The sequence below is a fragment of the Cicer arietinum genome, chromosome 6, assembly GCF_000331145.2.
Source record: "Cicer arietinum cultivar CDC Frontier isolate Library 1 chromosome 6, Cicar.CDCFrontier_v2.0, whole genome shotgun sequence".
In the NCBI taxonomy this organism is placed as follows: Eukaryota; Viridiplantae; Streptophyta; class Magnoliopsida; order Fabales; family Fabaceae; genus Cicer; species Cicer arietinum.
Genome location: NC_021165.2, coordinates 7135168 through 7154956, shown reverse-complemented (window position 1 = coordinate 7154956; position 19789 = coordinate 7135168). Strand labels below are relative to the sequence as shown.

The window sequence follows — 19789 nt, the reverse complement described above, 5'->3', positions numbered from 1 at the left end:
AACTATAACTTTATTACTACTCTCATGGTCGGTAAGCATCATACACACCATGTTTGCACACAAATATAAAGACATGCTAGAAAATTAGTTACATTTAGAAGGAAAAAAACTCTACGTGATTCTGATTCTACATACATAAATTAAACGACATATACAGATTGAAACTAGGTAAAGATACACACGTTGGAATTGCGTAAACGTATGTGAATCCAATTCACGAAGGATTTATATTTTATTCAAGTTACATAAATTGAAATCAACTAACCATATTGACGTGCTTCTACTAACTAGGAAAATGGAGGAATAAGACATAAAAAAGACGAGATAAATAGTGAAAATGAGGGAAAATGGGAAATGATGTGAAGAAGGGTTACGGTAGAATGAGTAAGCTTGATTTTGCTATATGGGTGATTATGTTTTGGTCATTTTCTTTTTGTAAGGAGTAACTAGCAAAAAGATGAATGTAACTGACAAGAGTGAAGAATTTAACTTTTGCAAAATAGTCATTTGATATCAAAATATTCTCTAAAAATATTCATTTAAGTCTCAAATTATTTTGGAAAAAGATGAATGTAACTGTCATTTGCGTAGAGTTGCACATGACCTATATTCAAGACATCAATAGTCCTTCCAATCAAAATTAGATGATTAATATTTAAACCTGGTATTTTTATTTAAAAATTAAAAGAAATATTTTTTTAACCGTACAATCTCTATCAAACGAATTACGGAGCTTTAACGAGATGAATTCCTGATTCCCCTTGTGAAGGAAATCCAAACTTGAGGGCCAGACACATTTAAGGGTGCATTTGAAAGTTTAAGAGCAAATAATTTAAAAGAAAATACCTTAAAGAGTAATTTTATTCGTAATACAAAGTCCCTCGACTCCGGTTTGAAGAATGTATTATTTGTTTGGCCAATTTAGGAGACTGAAATGACGAGAGATACAAATTAAAGAACAAAGTTGATGATCAACAATATTTTTTTCATCCCTTTTAACTCCCGCTCAATACCTCCGTGATGCAGCAAGCATATATCAGTTCAATAAAAGACAAAATTCGTGAAGATTGTCTCCCTTCTTCAATCGACGACCTAATTGTATATCATGTACAAAATCGTTTCCTTCCAGCTCTAATGCTTCAATCGAAAGGTACGAATTCCCTCTTCTCATAGATAGCTTAGAAATTTTCTTCGCATAGATATAAATGTATTATGCGCCACATTGCATCAAATATTTCCTGTTCATTTGCATTCGAATTACGCATTATCTATACTTTCCCTAAAATTAACCAGATAAGATAATGCTGCTATATTTGGGTTCGCTAAACCTGAAGGTCTTTTGTTTTCCATGCTTTATTATGTTAAGCAAGTTGGTTGTCCAAGAGCTTAGTAAAAATAACTTGTTTTATTAATTATTTGATAATCAAGGCTCATTTGAATAAAGGTTTATGCTATAAGATCAATGATAATAACGGTGATTACATTTAGGTATAGTTACCATAGACATAGGTATATATTTTGGTTACACCAGGGAAAAAAAACAAAAAACAAAAACAAAAAGAAAATATTACATTCTCAAGAAAGGGATGGGCGACAAAACCTTATCACACTAAGTAGGGTCTGCTACATGGATCAAACAACGCTACTGATGGATTATGAGGGGAGCCTACAGGACTATCACATTAGGTTAAGAGCAACCACACAAGAGACTTGGACACTACATTTCCATCTTAATTTATTGGATATATGAGTTACCTCTCTTATATATAAAAAATATTTAGTCTTAATAGTTTTTAAGCATTTATTCGGTTCAATAATCTCAGGTCTTTCTTAATAGTTTCTTTTATAGTTTTTCTTGGTCTCGCTCTGCCTATCTGCTTATAGTAAATTCAACTACCCTCTTAGCAAGCTAATAAAGGTTCAGAAGAGGAAGCTCCCATCTTAGCAAAGATAACAACAACACTGATTTCCTTCACGGAGGGTATGGCACAAAATAAAGGACCAGTTACTTTTTATGTAATCTTTGATGATTTGAAGCTAACTCATTCTCATATCGATCATGAAGGTGATCTACTATGTGTGCCGGTTGGATGGTACAAAAAAGAGTTTGAGTAACACAACACCTTCTTATAACCCAAGTTCAAATAAACCTTAATTCCTTTTTGCAACACCTTAATTTATGCACGAAGGTAATTAGATAACCCAACACTCCCTTGGAAACTGCAAACAAATTCTCCCAAATAATTCGTGACTAAACCTCCAAATTTGGCTTTACCTGAGTTCATAAGTGTACTGCCATCTACATTGAAAACCAAATTATCCATATCCCCTCCCTTCCGACCAACCTGTCTCGTAGTATGACTCAGAATATTAGAAATAGAGTACTCGAAAGCCCGACGAGTCATGAGAGTAAGGGCTGATATCTTTACAACTGGAAAAGATAAAAGAGTGTCCTGGTTGTCAAACACCCTTCTATTTCTATTGCACAATATGACCCACATGATGATCGGGATGGCAATACCCGACCGAACTACTTTTTCTTTAATCCACGCACGCAGGGACACTATGATTTGATATAGTTATTTATTTGAGTTAATCACTATTTTAGTCTTTGAAATTGTAAGGGTCAGACAATTTAGTCATTCAAACTAACGAAATAACATTTTAGTCACTTAAGTTGAAAATCGTTAATTATTACTTCCTTCATCAAGAACTCTGTCATGCAAAATCTTCTAACTTCAGTCTATTTCTCATTCTCCAAAAAATTAAGTTCCTAATGATACTGGTCTTATTCTGGTTTCTTGTTGTCTTAGAGGTTAGGAATCAATGGCACATTATATATTGATGAAAGGAAATGTCACACCTTCTAATTTTATGACAAAGTATGCTTACCATACATTCCATTTGTTTGCTATATGTTTTACTTTTTTCCTTTGAGCTGTAATGGTTGAATTTTATATTTTTGCACATAGTTGCAGCTGCTACTAGAAAAAATACTTCAATGACTTATGTACTAAACATCCAAAAAATTTAGTGGTTGAAATCATGTCAAAATATCTGTACGTTTAGATGAGTTAATTTTCCTAGTTTTGTGAAACAGTAATAGTAATACTTTCCTTAATCTTCTACATCATTCTCCAAGTATTCTTACTTTTAATCTTAATCATGCACTGATTTTGTTTTTACTAATTAGAGATGGAATCTAATTTGGTCATATAAAAAAAGATGGAATCTGACACTTGTGTCTCTACTTTTTAATTCAAAATAGGTTACAAATCTACTAAGTTTGCCTTTTTCTTTTGACAACACTAAGCTAGCGTTTAGGTCACAAATCAATTATAGAATAGTGGAATACTAGGAATCTTGGGGAAATAATGTCAGATGTGAATTATTGGCGCATTTCATCTGGACTTTTTATTCCATCCTTCTCTCTCATCTATTATGCAATTTTTATATTTTGCCTCCAGCTTTCTCGTTTATCTTGTTTTCTTTCCTTCCGAATTCTGATTTGCCCTTATATCTTGTGGCATTATGGTGAAAAGGTATAGTATATTAATCTATGGTAGACTGATGTTTGATAATTGATTGAAATAATGGAGATCGAAGGCGTATTAAAAAGGAGTCCTAATTTTAAATCCGAAAAAACTAATATAACTATTGATTTCTAATATTAGTGTCTTCGAATTTAATTTATATTCATTATTTTTTATTTTTAATAAATCAATATCGATCAAATCACTATTTTCATCGTAAGGACATAAAAGACCATGAAGTTATATTTAAATGTGACAATGTCGGCATCAATGTTTTGAACAATTTTTAATGATTGATCCCCTATATATTCTATGTGAATGTGAAATTTTCCTTCTAACAATTGCCTATTCTAGTATATAGTTTGTTCCCTAGTAACTTCCAATATAAAAACTTCACAATTTTCTTTAACTATAAATTACCTATACTGCCCTGCTTCCTCTATCCGTTATATAGTGCGTTAGCTCAAGCAAATCAAAATTCAGCCGCCCGGGATATTGTGTTGTTAGTCAGTGCTGGTAATGAGTCTTCTTTGTGTGGGAGCTATATACTATGATATGTTACTACATTACTACCCTTTTATTTTAGACAGTATACTTATTTGATTGGAGATTGAATATGTGGTTTCCGCCTCAGCTTCCATTTAACCTATATATGCTCCATTGACTGGATAATAAAGTACGCCACTTTGTAATTTTGTTTTGTTTTTCCTCCTAGCCGCTATTTACACCTCCAGTTGCTCTCACATGACACTTGATGTGACCAAATGTTTTATAACCTGAATCCAAGTGGTTGCTTGTCTTATTTGGGTTCTCCTTATCTGTTCACCTGTTCAATTCAATTCGTTATTTTGTTAATTTGAGGGTTTTATTTTGTTAGAGGGAGATCATATGTTAAATTTCAATACTTTCACGAGACAGAAGTTAACCAACCGTTAACCAATACAAGTATTAAAGTTTGACATGTGTAAAAGATTTTTTATAGGTGTTAAATTATCTTTAGTAGAAAATTCCCAATTGAATACATATTTTTTTTTTCACTTTCCAACACACTTTTTTAAACTTCTCAGCATACTTTTTTTTACTAAACCTCAATATACTTTCAAAACCAAGTAAAACTTAAGACTTGATTAAAAGTCATTTTTTAGTTGATGTTTGGTATGAAATAGGTTTGTCGGAATCACCGTAGGTCAGGGTGATTATAACAAATTCATCGTAATAAGTATTTAGATATCATCATATTATGTTTTCAAAATCATGTTTGAATGATTGTATTTGTAACAAACCCGTTCTTGAACTTATAAAATTTTATTAGTATGTGCCATTAAATATGTCTCTTTAAGGTCCGTTTGATTCAATGTAAAACCATAGATTTTAATGGAGGTGAATAGAGGAAAGTAGACATATTTAGTTCAAAAGAGGAGAGAGAAGAAGATAGTTTTTAATAATTTTGTGTTTCGTTTAAGAGAAGAGAAATTTTAAATAACTTTTTATTTATCTTGAGTCTCTCTCTTTTCCTCTAAATTCCCTCCAAAACGGGAGGAATCAAAATCAATTTTTACTCCCCTCCTAAATTTTGATCAAACATCCTAGGCTGGGATATTTTGCATTTGGCTTAATTTTAGCAATAAAATGATTTGGCATATATTTTATTAAAGTTTTACCATTAATATTATCAAAAGTCACTGATAATGACGTGCACTTTAAATTTAAATAATATACATCGATCTCTTTATTCTTATCCCAAAATTTCCCAATAATATGTTACTAGAATTATAATTTACATAAAAACCACTTGATTCGAAAATCTATTTAGATTGAGTAAAAAAAAGAAATCTATTTAAATTAATTTTTTTAAGGCGCTTTATATTAACGGTTCAAATAATTACTTACTGCAGAATATTGTTGAAAAATATGCACTCAAATTGTTAACTAATGTATATTTACATTTGAGCTCAAAGTAAAACACCTAAAAATTACAAACTGTAATGAACACTAATTTAATAACTACCACGCTGAATATGGTTAATCAGCTTACTTCCCTATAGTTACGTTCCAAATCTTCATGCTGTAGTGGTTGGATTCTTATAATGGTTTCTGGTACCGACAACACAGTTGGTTGTTGTGATCCAACAATTTTTCTACAAGTTTCAAGAAGACATTGTCTACACTTGGGGCATGATGAGTGTGCCTTAAGCCATTTGTCAATGCAACGAACATGAAAACCGTGATTGCATTTAGGCAAAAGACGCACCTTTTCACCCTTCGCAAACTCTGACAGACATATTACACACTCTGCATCTAAACCCGGTAGCTTCAACTCAGTTGAGTAGCTCAATGTGGGGAATGTCTTAAGAGCTTTCTTCTTGATTCCTTTGTTGACCAATTGAGGTGAAGTGTTGCTGTTTGAACTTGAAGAAGAGTCGTTGTTGATGGCTATATTTGAAAACCTCAAGGCACACCTTATGATGGAGTTCAACGCAAGTGAGCAAATAAGAGCACACAATAGGACTGCAAGTATCATCACAACATTTGCATCAAATTCACGAACCCCAAAATACGAGTTTGTTGAATTGCGGCCGTCTGTAGAAGCAGGGGAGTTGGCTATTGATTGATGATCAATTGGGTCTTGGAAGAGTAACCTTCTGGTGTGGGATTCCACAAGAAGTTCATGGATGAGTAGTGAATTAAAGGAAGTAGAAGCATACATGTTTTTTGTTGGGGGATATTGAAGAGTTAGTTAATTAGAGCTTGAGATTGAGAGTTGTTGGTTATCCTATCCTAGGAGACTATATATAGAGAGAAGTTAATATGGTAGAAACGATATGGTATCTGGCTTTAGTTAAAGTTTGAATTAACTATTATTGGTATTTAGTGCCTAGTTGTTTTCTTGTTTATTGAGGAAAAGTGCCTAGCTAGTTGCTTGTTAATTATAATATTCTTTAGGGGTATGGTGGTTTATTTTATTGTATTAATTTTGATCTTTTTTCTCCACTGATCACTATGTCTTTTTGTATATTATTTGATTTAGTTTGGCTTTATAATCAAACTGGGTCCATTTTAATTCCACTTTATGCGAAGCAAAATGTGGCGGGTGGCAACTAGTTTTCATAAATTATTATATATATGTTAGATATCGTAGGAGATTGATTGTTGTTTCCCGCTATAAGCCAGGACCCATCGAGCTCATAAAAAAATAGTGAAGGGATGAGTTTTTTTTTTGAAGGAATGAGTTGTTGCTAGAAAAGTATTTAAGACTTTTAAAGACTTAATTCAATGTCTCATATTTTGGGTCCCTACGAGGGAAATAAATTGAGCCAAGTGGACAGGTGTGTAATGTCCCACGAGAAAGTGTTGGGGAAAAGGTTTTTTGTTTTCTTTGCTGCAAACTTTCTTTTGGTATGTATACTCGTGCAACACAACAAGTTGGGGGTTCAAAAACACTAACATCAACCGTCGAATGGCCACAGGATTATTAACTAGTACTGTATTAACTACTTCCACGTTACAAAAGCAAAAGTGAAAGATCATAAATTATTATATATATGTTAGATATCGTAGGAGATTGATTGTTGTTTCCCGCTATAAGCCAGGACCCATCGAGCTCATAAAAAAATAGTGAAGGGATGAGTTTTTTTTTTGAAGGAATGAGTTGTTGCTAGAAAAGTATTTAAGACTTTTAAAGACTTAATTCAATGTCTCATATTTTGGGTCCCTACGAGGGAAATAAATTGAGCCAAGTGGACAGGTGTGTAATGTCCCACGAGAAAGTGTTGGGGAAAAGGTTTTTTGTTTTCTTTGCTGCAAACTTTCTTTTGGTATGTATACTCGTGCAACACAACAAGTTGGGGGTTCAAAAACACTAACATCAACCGTCGAATGGCCACAGGATTATTAACTAGTACTGTATTAACTACTTCCACGTTACAAAAGCAAAAGTGAAAGAAGCTATAGGAAAATAAATTGCATATCTTTTATCTTGATTTCCATAGATGTCATTGTTTGAGATATCTTATCTACTAAAAATATAATATATAATCAAAATATGATGGAAATAGTTTTGAACTTTTGATTGATTGTTTTATATCTTTTACTTGAAAACCACTTTTGAATAGGAATTAATACCAAAATCATGATAAATATTATGATTCTTTTATATCTTATTTTCTTGAGTTATTTAAATATTATAATGATTTTTTTTTTAAGTTAACCATGCATCTATTTTTACAGTTTTATGGAGTACACTCCATTTGTTACATTTATATTTTGAAGTATTGTGAGATTTTCTTCAATTAAAATCAATTGCTCCACTTGAAAAATTATATCTTTTACTGCAAAAAGAAAAATAAAGGAAAAGTAAAATTGCAATGAAGTATTGAAAATAACTTCTATCTTTCAGAAAGGAATTCTTCTTGGTAACAATCTCAAACGAATTCCGAAAATTGATGTTTTTAGAATGTTTTGTCAAACTTCTTTAAACGACAGTTGCGATGTTACATGCCATTTTTTGCATTTTGTTAATGAATAGTGCTACTTTCCCAAATATTATGAATCATAACAACAATATCTGTTTTAGGCTTTTAGTTGCATACAAATAATATCTAGTTAAAAATACAAATTTAATCTTTGTAGTAGTTGTATGCAGATGATATATGATTGAAAAATACAAATTTTATAGGGGTTTATTTTTTAAAATAGAGTGTGGAAAATATTAATAATTTTACATAATAGTATTGAAAAATAGCCGTAGATTGATAAACAAATTATTGATATTTTATTAATTAAATTTTTCTTTTCATGCATGTAAATACATTTTAACTGGCCGTAAATGCGTTTCATCCTCTAAAGTGCACTCATTCACCTCAGAAAAGTTAAATTCTTTGATGATAACTGTTAAGTGTCATATTTTCATTCTATAGGGGAAACTGAAAAAGAGAATGGGTGATTTCAATACCATGTCACATATCACAGTTATATTAAAATTACAAAGTATGAAGTTAACAGATGATAAAAGAACCACATTATTCCTACTTGTAATTCATTTACATTATCTTCTTCCAGAATCTTGTACGTGTTTGATCTTTCTTGATTTTTCATAATTGAATAATTTACTTTTGGCTTTATTAGGCTTCTTTTTGTTTCATTGGTTTGGTGTTTGTCTTTACGGGTTACCCCACCCCACTTGATATATGATATATTGTACTTTTCCATAACTAGTTTATAATCTAAAAGGTTAAAAGTTGTTTCTTTGAGGGTTATTTGTGATTTTGTCCAGTTTTAGTTTTCTTCTTTTGAATTTGTTTTTAGATTTTATCTGAAGATTTCCATTGTTTTGGTCCGTTATCCTCTCGTCTAAATTAGGTGACATGACAATGACACGCAGACATGAGATGTTACATCATATTTTGGTGTCACCTGACACTAATCTATATAATATATTATAAGTTATGATATCGTGCTCTTTATTTATTTATTTTATTTATTTATTATTAAAGTTTGATATGAACTATCTTTTTATAAAATAACAAAAACACACAAAGAGAAATAGATGAGTATGGTGGTGTTTGAATAAGAAAATGGTAAATAAGGATACAGTTAGAGAAATGCGCAATAGCTGGATGATCTGAATTTGAGAGAGAACCAGAGAAGAGTTATTTTAGTTTTATAGAGACGGTGAGATAACATCAGAAGAAGATAACGTGTTTATTTTTGTGTGTTCATTGTATTAATTAAAATATTTTGATTGATTGTTCCTAAGAAGGACGTGTTGTATGTGTTTTCATCAAAAAATTACTCCTTTGTCCAATTCCATGTCGAGGATTAAACTGATGGAAAGTTTGAATTGTAGAGGTTGTAAGTGATTCTAAATAACAATTTTAATCGACTTCTAAATGAAATGACATTTCTGTTGTAGTGTTGGCTTTGGCTCACTAATAAAATAAATTCAAATTTTAGCTTATGTTTATGGTAGTTGTTTAGAAAACCTAGGTAGAGTTGGATTGTGGGCTTTGCATGATATTTTGGTTACTCTAATAACATTCATTTAGATCTACTTGCTATTTATCGTGGTCTTAACTTGGTGTCAATATTGAATTTAGTATATAATATTCTTCGCTTATGAAATATTGTTAGATAGTTTGAATCTCATTAAACTGAATATTAAGACTATCTCAATGTGATCCCTTAATTTATGTTTCTTAGTTCGAAGTATTCACCACATATTTCATTTGGTTTGAATAGTTAAGTTGCAACATCGTTAATAGAAGAAAATTAATGTGCAGACTTTATAGTAAAATATAAAATTTAATTTTGGATATTAGTAGCTTGTTGTTGTCAATACCATGAATGTCATTTTTACTATGATTTGACCACAATATATTTGTATTATCGGTTAAAAACATCAAATAATTAACACAATCTTATCAAAATTAACTTTAACTAGTGTATTTTTACATTTGAGGTTAAAATAAAGCAAAAGAAAGTTTCAAACATGGAGTTCACCCATTAACCACCACAATGGTTATGGTTAATTGGTTTTGAATTTGAATTTTCTTGCTCAACTAAAAATGTGAAGGTTAAGAGAGACTAATTAATTAACTTATATTTCTCTATAGTTACGTTCCAAAGCTTCAGGCTCTAATGGTTGAATCCTTATAATAGTTTCTGGAACTGGCAACACAATTGGTTGTTGTGACTCAACAATCTTCTGACAAGTTTCAAGAAGACATTGTCTACACTTGGGACATGATGAGTGTTCTCTTAGCCATTTGTCAATGCAACGAACGTGAAAGCCATGGTTGCATTTAGGCAAAATGCGCACCTTCTCACCTTTTGTGAACTCTGAGATACATATCACACACTCTGTATCTAAACTTGGCAGTTTCAACTCAGTTGAATATTTCACTATAGGAAATGTCTTAAGAGCTTTTTTCTTGATACCTTTGTTGACCAATTCTGGTGAATGGTTGCTACTTGAATTCAAAGAAGAGTCATTGTTGATGGCTATATTTAAAGATCTCAAGGCACATCTAATGATGAAGTTTAATACAAGTGAACAAATAAGAGCACACAATAGAACCGCAAGTATCATTACAGCATTTGCATCAAATTCACGAACTCCAAAATATGAGTCAGTTGAGTTGTGGTTACTCGTAGAAATAGAGGAGTTTGTTAATGATAGATGACCAATTGAGTCTTGGAAGAGTAACCTTCTTGTGTGAGATTCCACAAGAACCTCATGGAGGAGTTGTGAAGTAAAGGAAGTAGAAGCATACATGTTTTTTGTTGGGGAACTTAACTTGATGAGTTAGTTAATTATAGCTTGATGGTTGTTGTTATATTTGTCTTATAGATAAGAGACTATATATAGGGAAGTTATATACCCTATGGTTGGATACGGTATCTTGCTTTTTTATTAAAGTTTGAAGAAATTAACTACTTGGTGTCTAGTTGCTTGTTACGTGAATTAAATCAATTGACTATATGATTATATGAATGCTCTACACGTCTAACTCTTATCTTGAAAATTTATTGATGCATAATTCCTTTCCTCCTACATAATACTATATGTGTAAAATATATTATTTTTGCTGCCCCCTCGCTTAGTTACTCTATTAAAATATTAATATGTTTGGATTCGAAATAAATCACTTTTGTAATATGAAATTAATTGTTTTACAATGTTCATGCAAGTTGTTAGATTGCAATATTTTTGCATTAAGAAGTGGTGGTTAGTAATTAAAGCGGGGTATTTTAAATGACAAAAATAGAACAAATTGGCAAAATGTTTAAGCTTAATTTGATCTGCAATCTCATAATACTATTTGTCTACAGCTGTAGTACTTTAATGCTGAAAGTGCTTGTGGAAAGGGCTCTCTTTTTTTGGCTTTTTATCTTTGATTTGTTTAGCTTTTCTTTGATTATAACATGTTGGAGTAGGGTACATAGTGTGATTAGTAACCGCGGAAGACAAAAAGTTGCAATAAGGTCTTGGTTTTGGTTTTGGTTTTGTATGTGGCATTAGTACAAACAAGTACCACTACTTGGATCCGTATCTTGATGGGTTGGATCTCACTATTGTTTATTGGCACTCACATTCCTGAGAGATAAGAGAGAAAGAGACAACAGTTAGTTGAACAGCTAGATTATATATATATAAATGTTTTATTTATTTAGATTAGCTTTGCTTCTTTTAGCTCATGGTGCCCTATAAAGATCAACAAATTGATCAACATGCATATGCTGTGTCTTCATATTGGATTTAAATTATAGGGGTGTCGGTTAAATTACTGTACTGGTTCCTTATCTATTTGGAGTTTCTTTTTTAAGTAGATTGTTGAATTTTAAAATTTTATAATTGAGTTCCTAAATTTGTTAAAAATTATAATTAAGTCCCTTAAAGAAAAAATTAATTATATTCATATACTTTTAAATAATTAATTATGTAACATGTTAAATGAACATGACCTTATACATATGTCGATCATCACGCATCAATTAGATGTAACACAATTTAACAAACAATAATGTTATTTAGTATGAATAGGATGTTACGAAACTACATGGAATGGAATGTCACATTTATCCTTATCGTGTGTTTTATATATTTTTTTCTTTTATTTCATTTTATTTTAATTAAAGTAAATCGCACACCTTTTCTATTTTGCCCCATTATTGTAAAATAGAGGCTAATGTCAAGCTTTGCAGTGTTCACGGTCTACATCATAACAGAGTTATTGGTAGCCATTGTTGATTGGTTCCATCACTTAGTAGTGGTTGGATTTGAGTGTGATATATATATACCTCTTGCTTCTATTATGTAATTTCTTCTGCATAATTTTTTAACCAAAATTATTTAACACGTTGAATGCTTAGTAATTCTTCCGTTTCGTATCAAGAAACATGCGTAAGATTCAATATACTATATATATACCTCTTGCTTCTATTATGTAATTTCTTCTGCATAATTTTTTAACCAAAATTATTTAACACGTTGAATGCTTAGTAATTCTTCCGTTTCGTATCAAGAAACATGCGTAAGATTCAATATACTATATATATACCTCTTGCTTCTATTATGTAATTTCTTCTGCATAATTTTTTAACCAAAATTATTTGATAAAAACTAAAATTATACAATTGAACGAATTAAACCAAATGAGGGAAGAATTTATATAACAAAACTAACCATAAAAACTGATTATAACCTAATGTACAACAAACTAACCACCTTTTCAAAATGATAAAATTAACAGTAGAAAGTTAAAAATAAAAGACCAAAATTGAGTTAACTAAGCGCAAGTCTTAATAGTTTTTGCATCATTTTAAACGGAATCAACCTTCTTAGGTTTCTTGAACTTTAGGCTTTGAAATTGGAAACTAGTTATTGATTTAACATGTCATTCTACATGAAGATCCAAAGAGAGGAAAATGGAGAATAGAAAAGTAAAAATAAATCAATGATAATTTTCTCAATAAAATTTTGAAAGAATGTAATTGAGTAATTAATTGTGATATCATATTACTATTTTTGATAAAAGTCTTTGAAGAGAGAAAAGTATAGAAAATTATGAAATAAAATTGTATTGATAATGATAATCAGTTATATCAAGGGTACATAAGTACAACTAGTTAAGGTGACTATCTAATGTAAACTAACTAACTAGTGTATCTAATAGAAGTCATAAAGAGAGAGTAATTAAATAGCTTATATCTCCCTATAGTTTCGTTCTAAGGCTTCGGGCTGTAGTGGTTGAATCCTTATAATGGTTTCTGGCACTGGCAACACAGATGGTTGTTGCGACCCGACAATCTTCTGACAAGTTTCAAGAAGACATTGTCTACACTTGGGGCATGATGAATGTTCTTTTAGCCATTTGTCAATGCAACGAACATGAAAACCATGATTACATTTAGGTAAAATGCGCACTTTTTCACCATTTCTGAATTCTGAGATACATATCACACACTCTGAGTCTAAACTCGGTAATTTCAACTCTGCTGAATATTTTACAATGGGGAATGTCTTAAGAGCTTTCTTCTTAATACCTTTGTTGACCAATTGAGGTGAATGGTTGTTGCTATAATTTGAAGAAGAGTCATTGTTGATGGCTACATTTGAAAACCTAAAGGCACACCTTACGATGGAGTTTAATGCAAGTGAACAAATAAGAGCACACAATAGGACTGCGAGTATTGTTACAACATGAGAATCAAATTCACTAACTCCAAAATATGAGTCTGTTGAATTGTGGTTGTTTGTGGAAACAGAGGAATTGGTTAATGTTAGATGATCAACTGGGTCTTGGAAGAGTAACCTTCTTGAGTGTGATTTCACAAGAACCTCATGGAGGAGTTGTGAAGTAAAGGAAGTAGAAGCATACATGTTTTTGTTGGGGAACTTAACTTGATGAGATAGTTAATTATAGCTTGAAGGTTGTTGTTATATTTGTCTTATAGATAAAAGACTATATATATAGGGAGGTTATATAATATATGGTTGGATATGGTATCTAGCTTTATAATAAAGTTTGAAATTAACTATATATATATTTGGTGCCTAGTTGCTTGTTAATTAGATTAAATCAATTATTACTATATGAAATGCTCTACACGTTTGGCTCTTATCTTTAAAATTGTACTACTAATGCATCATTTCTCGTACATAGTACTTACTATATGTGAATAACATATTTTGGTTGCCCACTCACATAGCTACTATATTATAGTTAATATGTTTTGGATCCGAAACAAATCACTTTTTGCAATATGAAATTAATTTTTTTACAATCTTCATGCAAGTTGTTAGATCGTAATATATTTGCATTAAGAAGGCGTGGTTGCTAATTAAAGCGGGGTATTGTTAATGACAACAATAGAACAAATTGGCAAAATGTTTAAGCTTATAATTTGATCTGCAATCTCATAATACTACAAGTCTATTACAGCTATAGGACTTTTATGCTGGTGGGAAAGGACTCTATTTTTCGTTTATTGATTTGTTTAGCTTCTTAATTTGCTTTCATTATAACATATTAAAGTACTTACGCACACAATGAATAGTAATCATAGAAGACAATGATTTGATTCATTAGAGTGACAAAACGTATCAACCATAAAAGACATATCTGTTGGAATTCAATTATGAGTGGTTAGTCTCACATTGACCAGGAATGGAGGCTATATTAGATATATAAGGAGAATGACTCATAAACCTAATGCCTTAAGGTTTTGGGTTGATATGTGGTGTCTAAGTCTCTTATGAATCCTGACAGATAATTGACAAAACTAATATAAGTTTTATTAGCATATTAAATTTAAAAAAAATGCTTTTTTAAAATTAAAATATTTTTTTTACTAATTAAACTTAACTTATTAGCTTAAAAATTGACAATAATTTTTTACTTAGTTGTATAAAATGAACAATAATTGTTTTAAAAAAAATCGAATTTAACAACACTTTAAAGAATCAAATTAATCTATTATTGATTTTATATTCATATATAGACTAACATTGTCTTTTTCAACGTGAACAATAATCTTAATATTTTTACTAATTTTTGACAAATTAATTTATTTGAGTTATATAAATATATATTATTGGGATAATTAAATATAAAATTATAATTATTTATCCAAAAAAAAATTTATTTTTTGGATCGTCAAGGCCACCTCATCAAACATCTAGGCTTTGCCTCTATATTCATCCTTGAGAGAGATTGTGTGTTCAAATATAAGCGATTAGAGCAAATTGACTATAAATGGATAAAATATTATATTAAGAATATATATAATCCCACACTAATGCCTTAAATTTTTTGAATGAAATGTAATATCAAAGTCTTGTGGTGATTAAGTATTTGTTTCATTGTTGAACTTTGGTAAAATTGTTTGAGTCAATAAATTCTTTTATTTTTATTTTTATTTTTCTTACTAAATGTGCATAATAAACTTTAAGTAGAGTAGTTTGGTTACAATTAATTGTATTAACATATCGACAAATGGTAACTTATGAATTTAATCAAAGGTTCAAAAATTAATTAGTTAGAGCTATTTAATTAGTTAAAATATCTCTCTTCACCATTCTAACGATTTTTTACAAGATTTTTTAATGTTAATATTTTGTGTGTGACATGTAGTAGATTTTTAAAGTGGGAAATATGTACCCTAAAGGATAAATTTTGAAATTAATCAAGGATCAATAAAAAATTCATGTATAGTTCAAATGTTCAATCAATAGTTACATTTTTATACTCTAAAGTAAACTCATTTAGACGAGTCCAACCTTTTTGATTATAAGTGTCATATTTTCATAGGAATATATATAGAAGACCATGTCATACACCACAATGACATTAAAATTTCAAAGAATTAACCACTATTTGTGGTGCTAATTAACACGACAATAAAGTACAATAATATTCCCGTATGTAGTTTAGTATTTTACGCTAACTGGATTATATTATCTCTTACTACTCAAAATCTTATGTTCGATCTTTCTTGTGTTTTTAGGATTAAATATTACACTTTTCTTTGGCTTTTATAGGCTTCTTTTCCGATCTTTTTTTCATTGATTTATTGTGCGCATTTATTGGGTTGTTATTAGATATTACTCCACTTCATTGATGCTTTTACTTTTCCAAACAGGATAAAACTCTTTTATTTTATAATGATTTTTTTAAACCGTTGAATTATTAAAAACACTCGATTAATAATATACAATAATTAATCTTTTTCATAATCAATTGTACAACTAAAAAATACATATATTAAGACAACAAAAAAATCTATGCACGAGTTGCATAATTTTAATTAACATACTAAAATATATATATAATATTTTTTTTTTATTTATAATTTTGATAACTCTATTTTAATATAAAAATAAGTTTGATATGACGTTATTGTAGAGTCATCACATTCACATTAGATCATACATCATATGATTTCGATCATACAGAAACATGTGCATCATCTCTTGATCATGATGAACGATTGGTCTATGATGAGAGAATACGAAGAATATTGAGAAAACAAATTTCATTTCACTTCATGGTGGAAGTAAATGAACCACATAATGTGAGAACGTGAGCTGATGCAAAAAATTAAATTAATGGTGATGGTGCAATGGAATATTTAGTTCAATTGTAGTTTTTATCCTCTATTTTAATTAAATTACGAAAATAGTTCTTCTATTTTATTTACTCTCAATTTTGATATTCTATACAGAATTTTAGTCTAAAATTTAATGAAGTGTCATTTTTTTAAAACTACATCACACTATTTATGATCATAGATCTCAGATACAATTGTTGTACCACGAGATCTTGAGACATTGTGTGATTTAAATCAGCGCAAGAAAATGACACTTCAATCAAGTTTTAGACCAAAATTCTTTTTGCGACCAAAATTGAAGAGAAATAAAATAGAGTGGCTATTTTCGTGATTTAGCTAAAATAGGGAGGATCAAAACTGCAATTAAACTTAAATATTTTGTACAACTTTTAAATAAATTTTTTCGGTTTCCTATCTAAAACATATATCAAAGATTAGCTACAGAAGATGAATACATGACTAGATTAAAGGCTTAAAAAACACTTTGTTGGGTGTTTGGTTCACTTTAAGAGTAATGTTTCTAAAAATAGTTAATTTGCATGTTAAATTGTCTTTTATTTGAAAATTGGGTCCGAAGTTTATGACATTTGATTTTTTTTTAAATGATAATATAATTCTTTTTTCTAGTGGATTAATGACGTGGTTAATTTTTTATTTTATTTTATTTTATTTAGAATTCCAAAATTGTCTTCTTTTTGTTCTTTTTTTTGTCAATGCATTGGTCTCTCCCTAGTGGTGGTATTCAAGGAATAAAATGTGAGGTATTGATAGCTAGAGAAAACTAAATCTGTTGATTTCCAACAAACTAGTGAGTTAGAGGAAGTAATGTTAGAGACAACAAAGTGTCCAACAAGTGAGTATCATGAAATCTAATCCTCTTTTGGACTTTTTGGACTTCATGCATGAAGATTTAATTGAGAATATTAGTTTTAATATTAAGGATAGTATTAGTTTTAAGGTTGCCTCTTCTAATAAGATTATTCCTAAAGTCTTTAGCAACAGTTTGTCTAACTTATCAGGAACAACTTTGCAATTAACTAATGATGTAAATATTGTCAATCAACCATCATGTAGGATTTGTTCAAATGTTGAAAAAATTGTTGTTGCTATCAAACATCTAATAACCAAATGAGTTGACATAATTCAGAGAGAGAGAGAAGCAACAATGATTCCCATATATGTGTATTAATTATTGATATCTTAATGCATTGGTGAATAAGAAAATGGTAATAGGTCATAAACTAAATTTTAACTGAGCAGATTTGTAATTTAAATGTTGCACATGATATACACATTTTAAATAAATTTTAGAGTAAAAATGGCGACGAAAGTAACTCTTGTCATAATCAATTTTAACTAAGAAAAAAAATCAAAAAATCAAAAGTGCTTGAGTATCTATAATTCTCGTTTTAGGATTGATGTCCCTCAAACTTTATTTTTCTCCTTTTATTTTTGATCTATTTGTAGGTGATAGAAGAAAAAAGAATCATTAACTATTGAATGGTTCGGGATTTGACATGTGGCATATGATAAGTTTCATAAAATAAAACATATTTTGTAAAATATAATTTATTGTATTAATATTTATTGCTTTTGTGTGTCAATGACATATATTTCACTAACTATTGTTATAATTATATATATTGTTTTATATACGTGGAAAAATGTATAAAGCATATACACAGTTATAAATCAATTAGAAAAATTAATATACTAGTCACATATTAAATTAATGAATTAAATATAAATACGTTTGACTGATATTAATTTTAAAATAATCAAATAATTAATTATTGAATGGTCAACGTTTTACACTTGATATGTGTGATTAATTGTATAAATAATCTTTTATTCAATATATTAAATTTTGAATTTATTTACATAGATGAACTCTTTTTATAAACTAATCTACATCCCTTGAATGTTTTAGTCAAAATCTATTATACTAGGTTATATTTTTGTAGTTGCATTCCGAAGCTTCCGGTTGTAGTGATTGTATACTTACAATGGTTATTGATGAATGTGCTCTTAATCATTTGTCGATGCAACAAATATGAAAACCGTGGTTGCATTTAGGTAAAATGCACACTTTTTCACTATTTCTGAAATCTAATATATATATATCATACACTCTACGTATAAATTTGACAATTTCAACTTAGCCGAATATTTGACTATGGGAAATCTTTTAAGAACTTTCTTCTTAATACCTTTGTTGACCAATTAAAGTGAATCATTGTTGCTAGAATTCAAAGAAGAGTCATTGTTGATGGCTATGTTAGAAAACCTAAAGGCACACCTTATGATAGAGTTTAATGCAAGTGAACAAATAATAGAACTGCAAGAATCATCACAATATTTGAATCAAATTTACGATCTCCAAAATAAAAATCTGTTGAATTTTGGTTGTTTGTGGATATAGAGGAGATGATCAATTGAGTGTTGAAAGAGTAACCTTCTTGTGTGAGATTTCACAAGACTCATGGATGAGTTGTGAAGTAAAGGAAGTAGAAGCATACATGTTTTTTGTTGGTTGTTATATTATTCTAGACAGTGGACTATATATAGGGAAATTATATAATATATGGTTGGATATGGTATCTAGCTTTATAATAAAGTTTGAAATTAACTATATATATATATATATATTTGGTGCCTAGTTGCTTGTTACTTAGATTAAATCAATTATTACTAAATGAAATGTTCTACACGTTTGGCTCTTACCTTTAAAATTGTACTACTAATGCATGATTTCTCGTACATGGTACTTACTATATGTGAATAACATATTTGGTTGCCCACTCACATAGCTACTATATTATAATTAATATGTTTTGGATCCGAAACAAATCACTTTTTGCAATATGAAATTAATTGTTTCACAATGTTCATGCAAGTTGTTAGATTGCAATATTTTTGCATTAAGAAGTCGTGGTTCGTAATTAAAGCAGGGTATGTAAATGGCCGCAATAGAACAAATTGGCAAAATGTTAATTTAAGCTTAATTTGATCTGCAATCTCATAATACTATTTGTCTACATCTGTAGTACTTTTATACTGAAAGTGCTTGTGGAAAGGGCTTTTTAAATTTTTTATATTATTAATTTGTTTGGCTTTTTTTGTGTGTGTCCGTATTTGTTTAGTTT

General features: G+C 29.7%; 1 protein-coding gene and 2 pseudogenes across 1 annotated transcript; all 3 read right to left on the bottom strand.

Moving 5' to 3' along the window:
• Positions 1-5432: 5432 nt before the first annotated feature.
• On the bottom strand, positions 5433-10873 carry LOC101502153 (uncharacterized; annotated as a pseudogene).
• A 2218-nt stretch (positions 10874-13091) lies between these two features.
• On the bottom strand, positions 13092-13977 carry LOC101501511 (RING-H2 finger protein ATL78-like). The gene has a single exon (XM_004503915.4). It carries the CDS (start codon positions 13912-13914, stop codon positions 13237-13239), a length of 678 nt encoding a protein of 225 aa, XP_004503972.1. The 5' UTR covers positions 13915-13977; the 3' UTR covers positions 13092-13236.
• A 4486-nt stretch (positions 13978-18463) lies between these two features.
• Positions 18464-19164, bottom strand: LOC113787105 (RING-H2 finger protein ATL78-like; annotated as a pseudogene).
• Between the last annotated feature and the right edge of the window lie 625 nt (positions 19165-19789).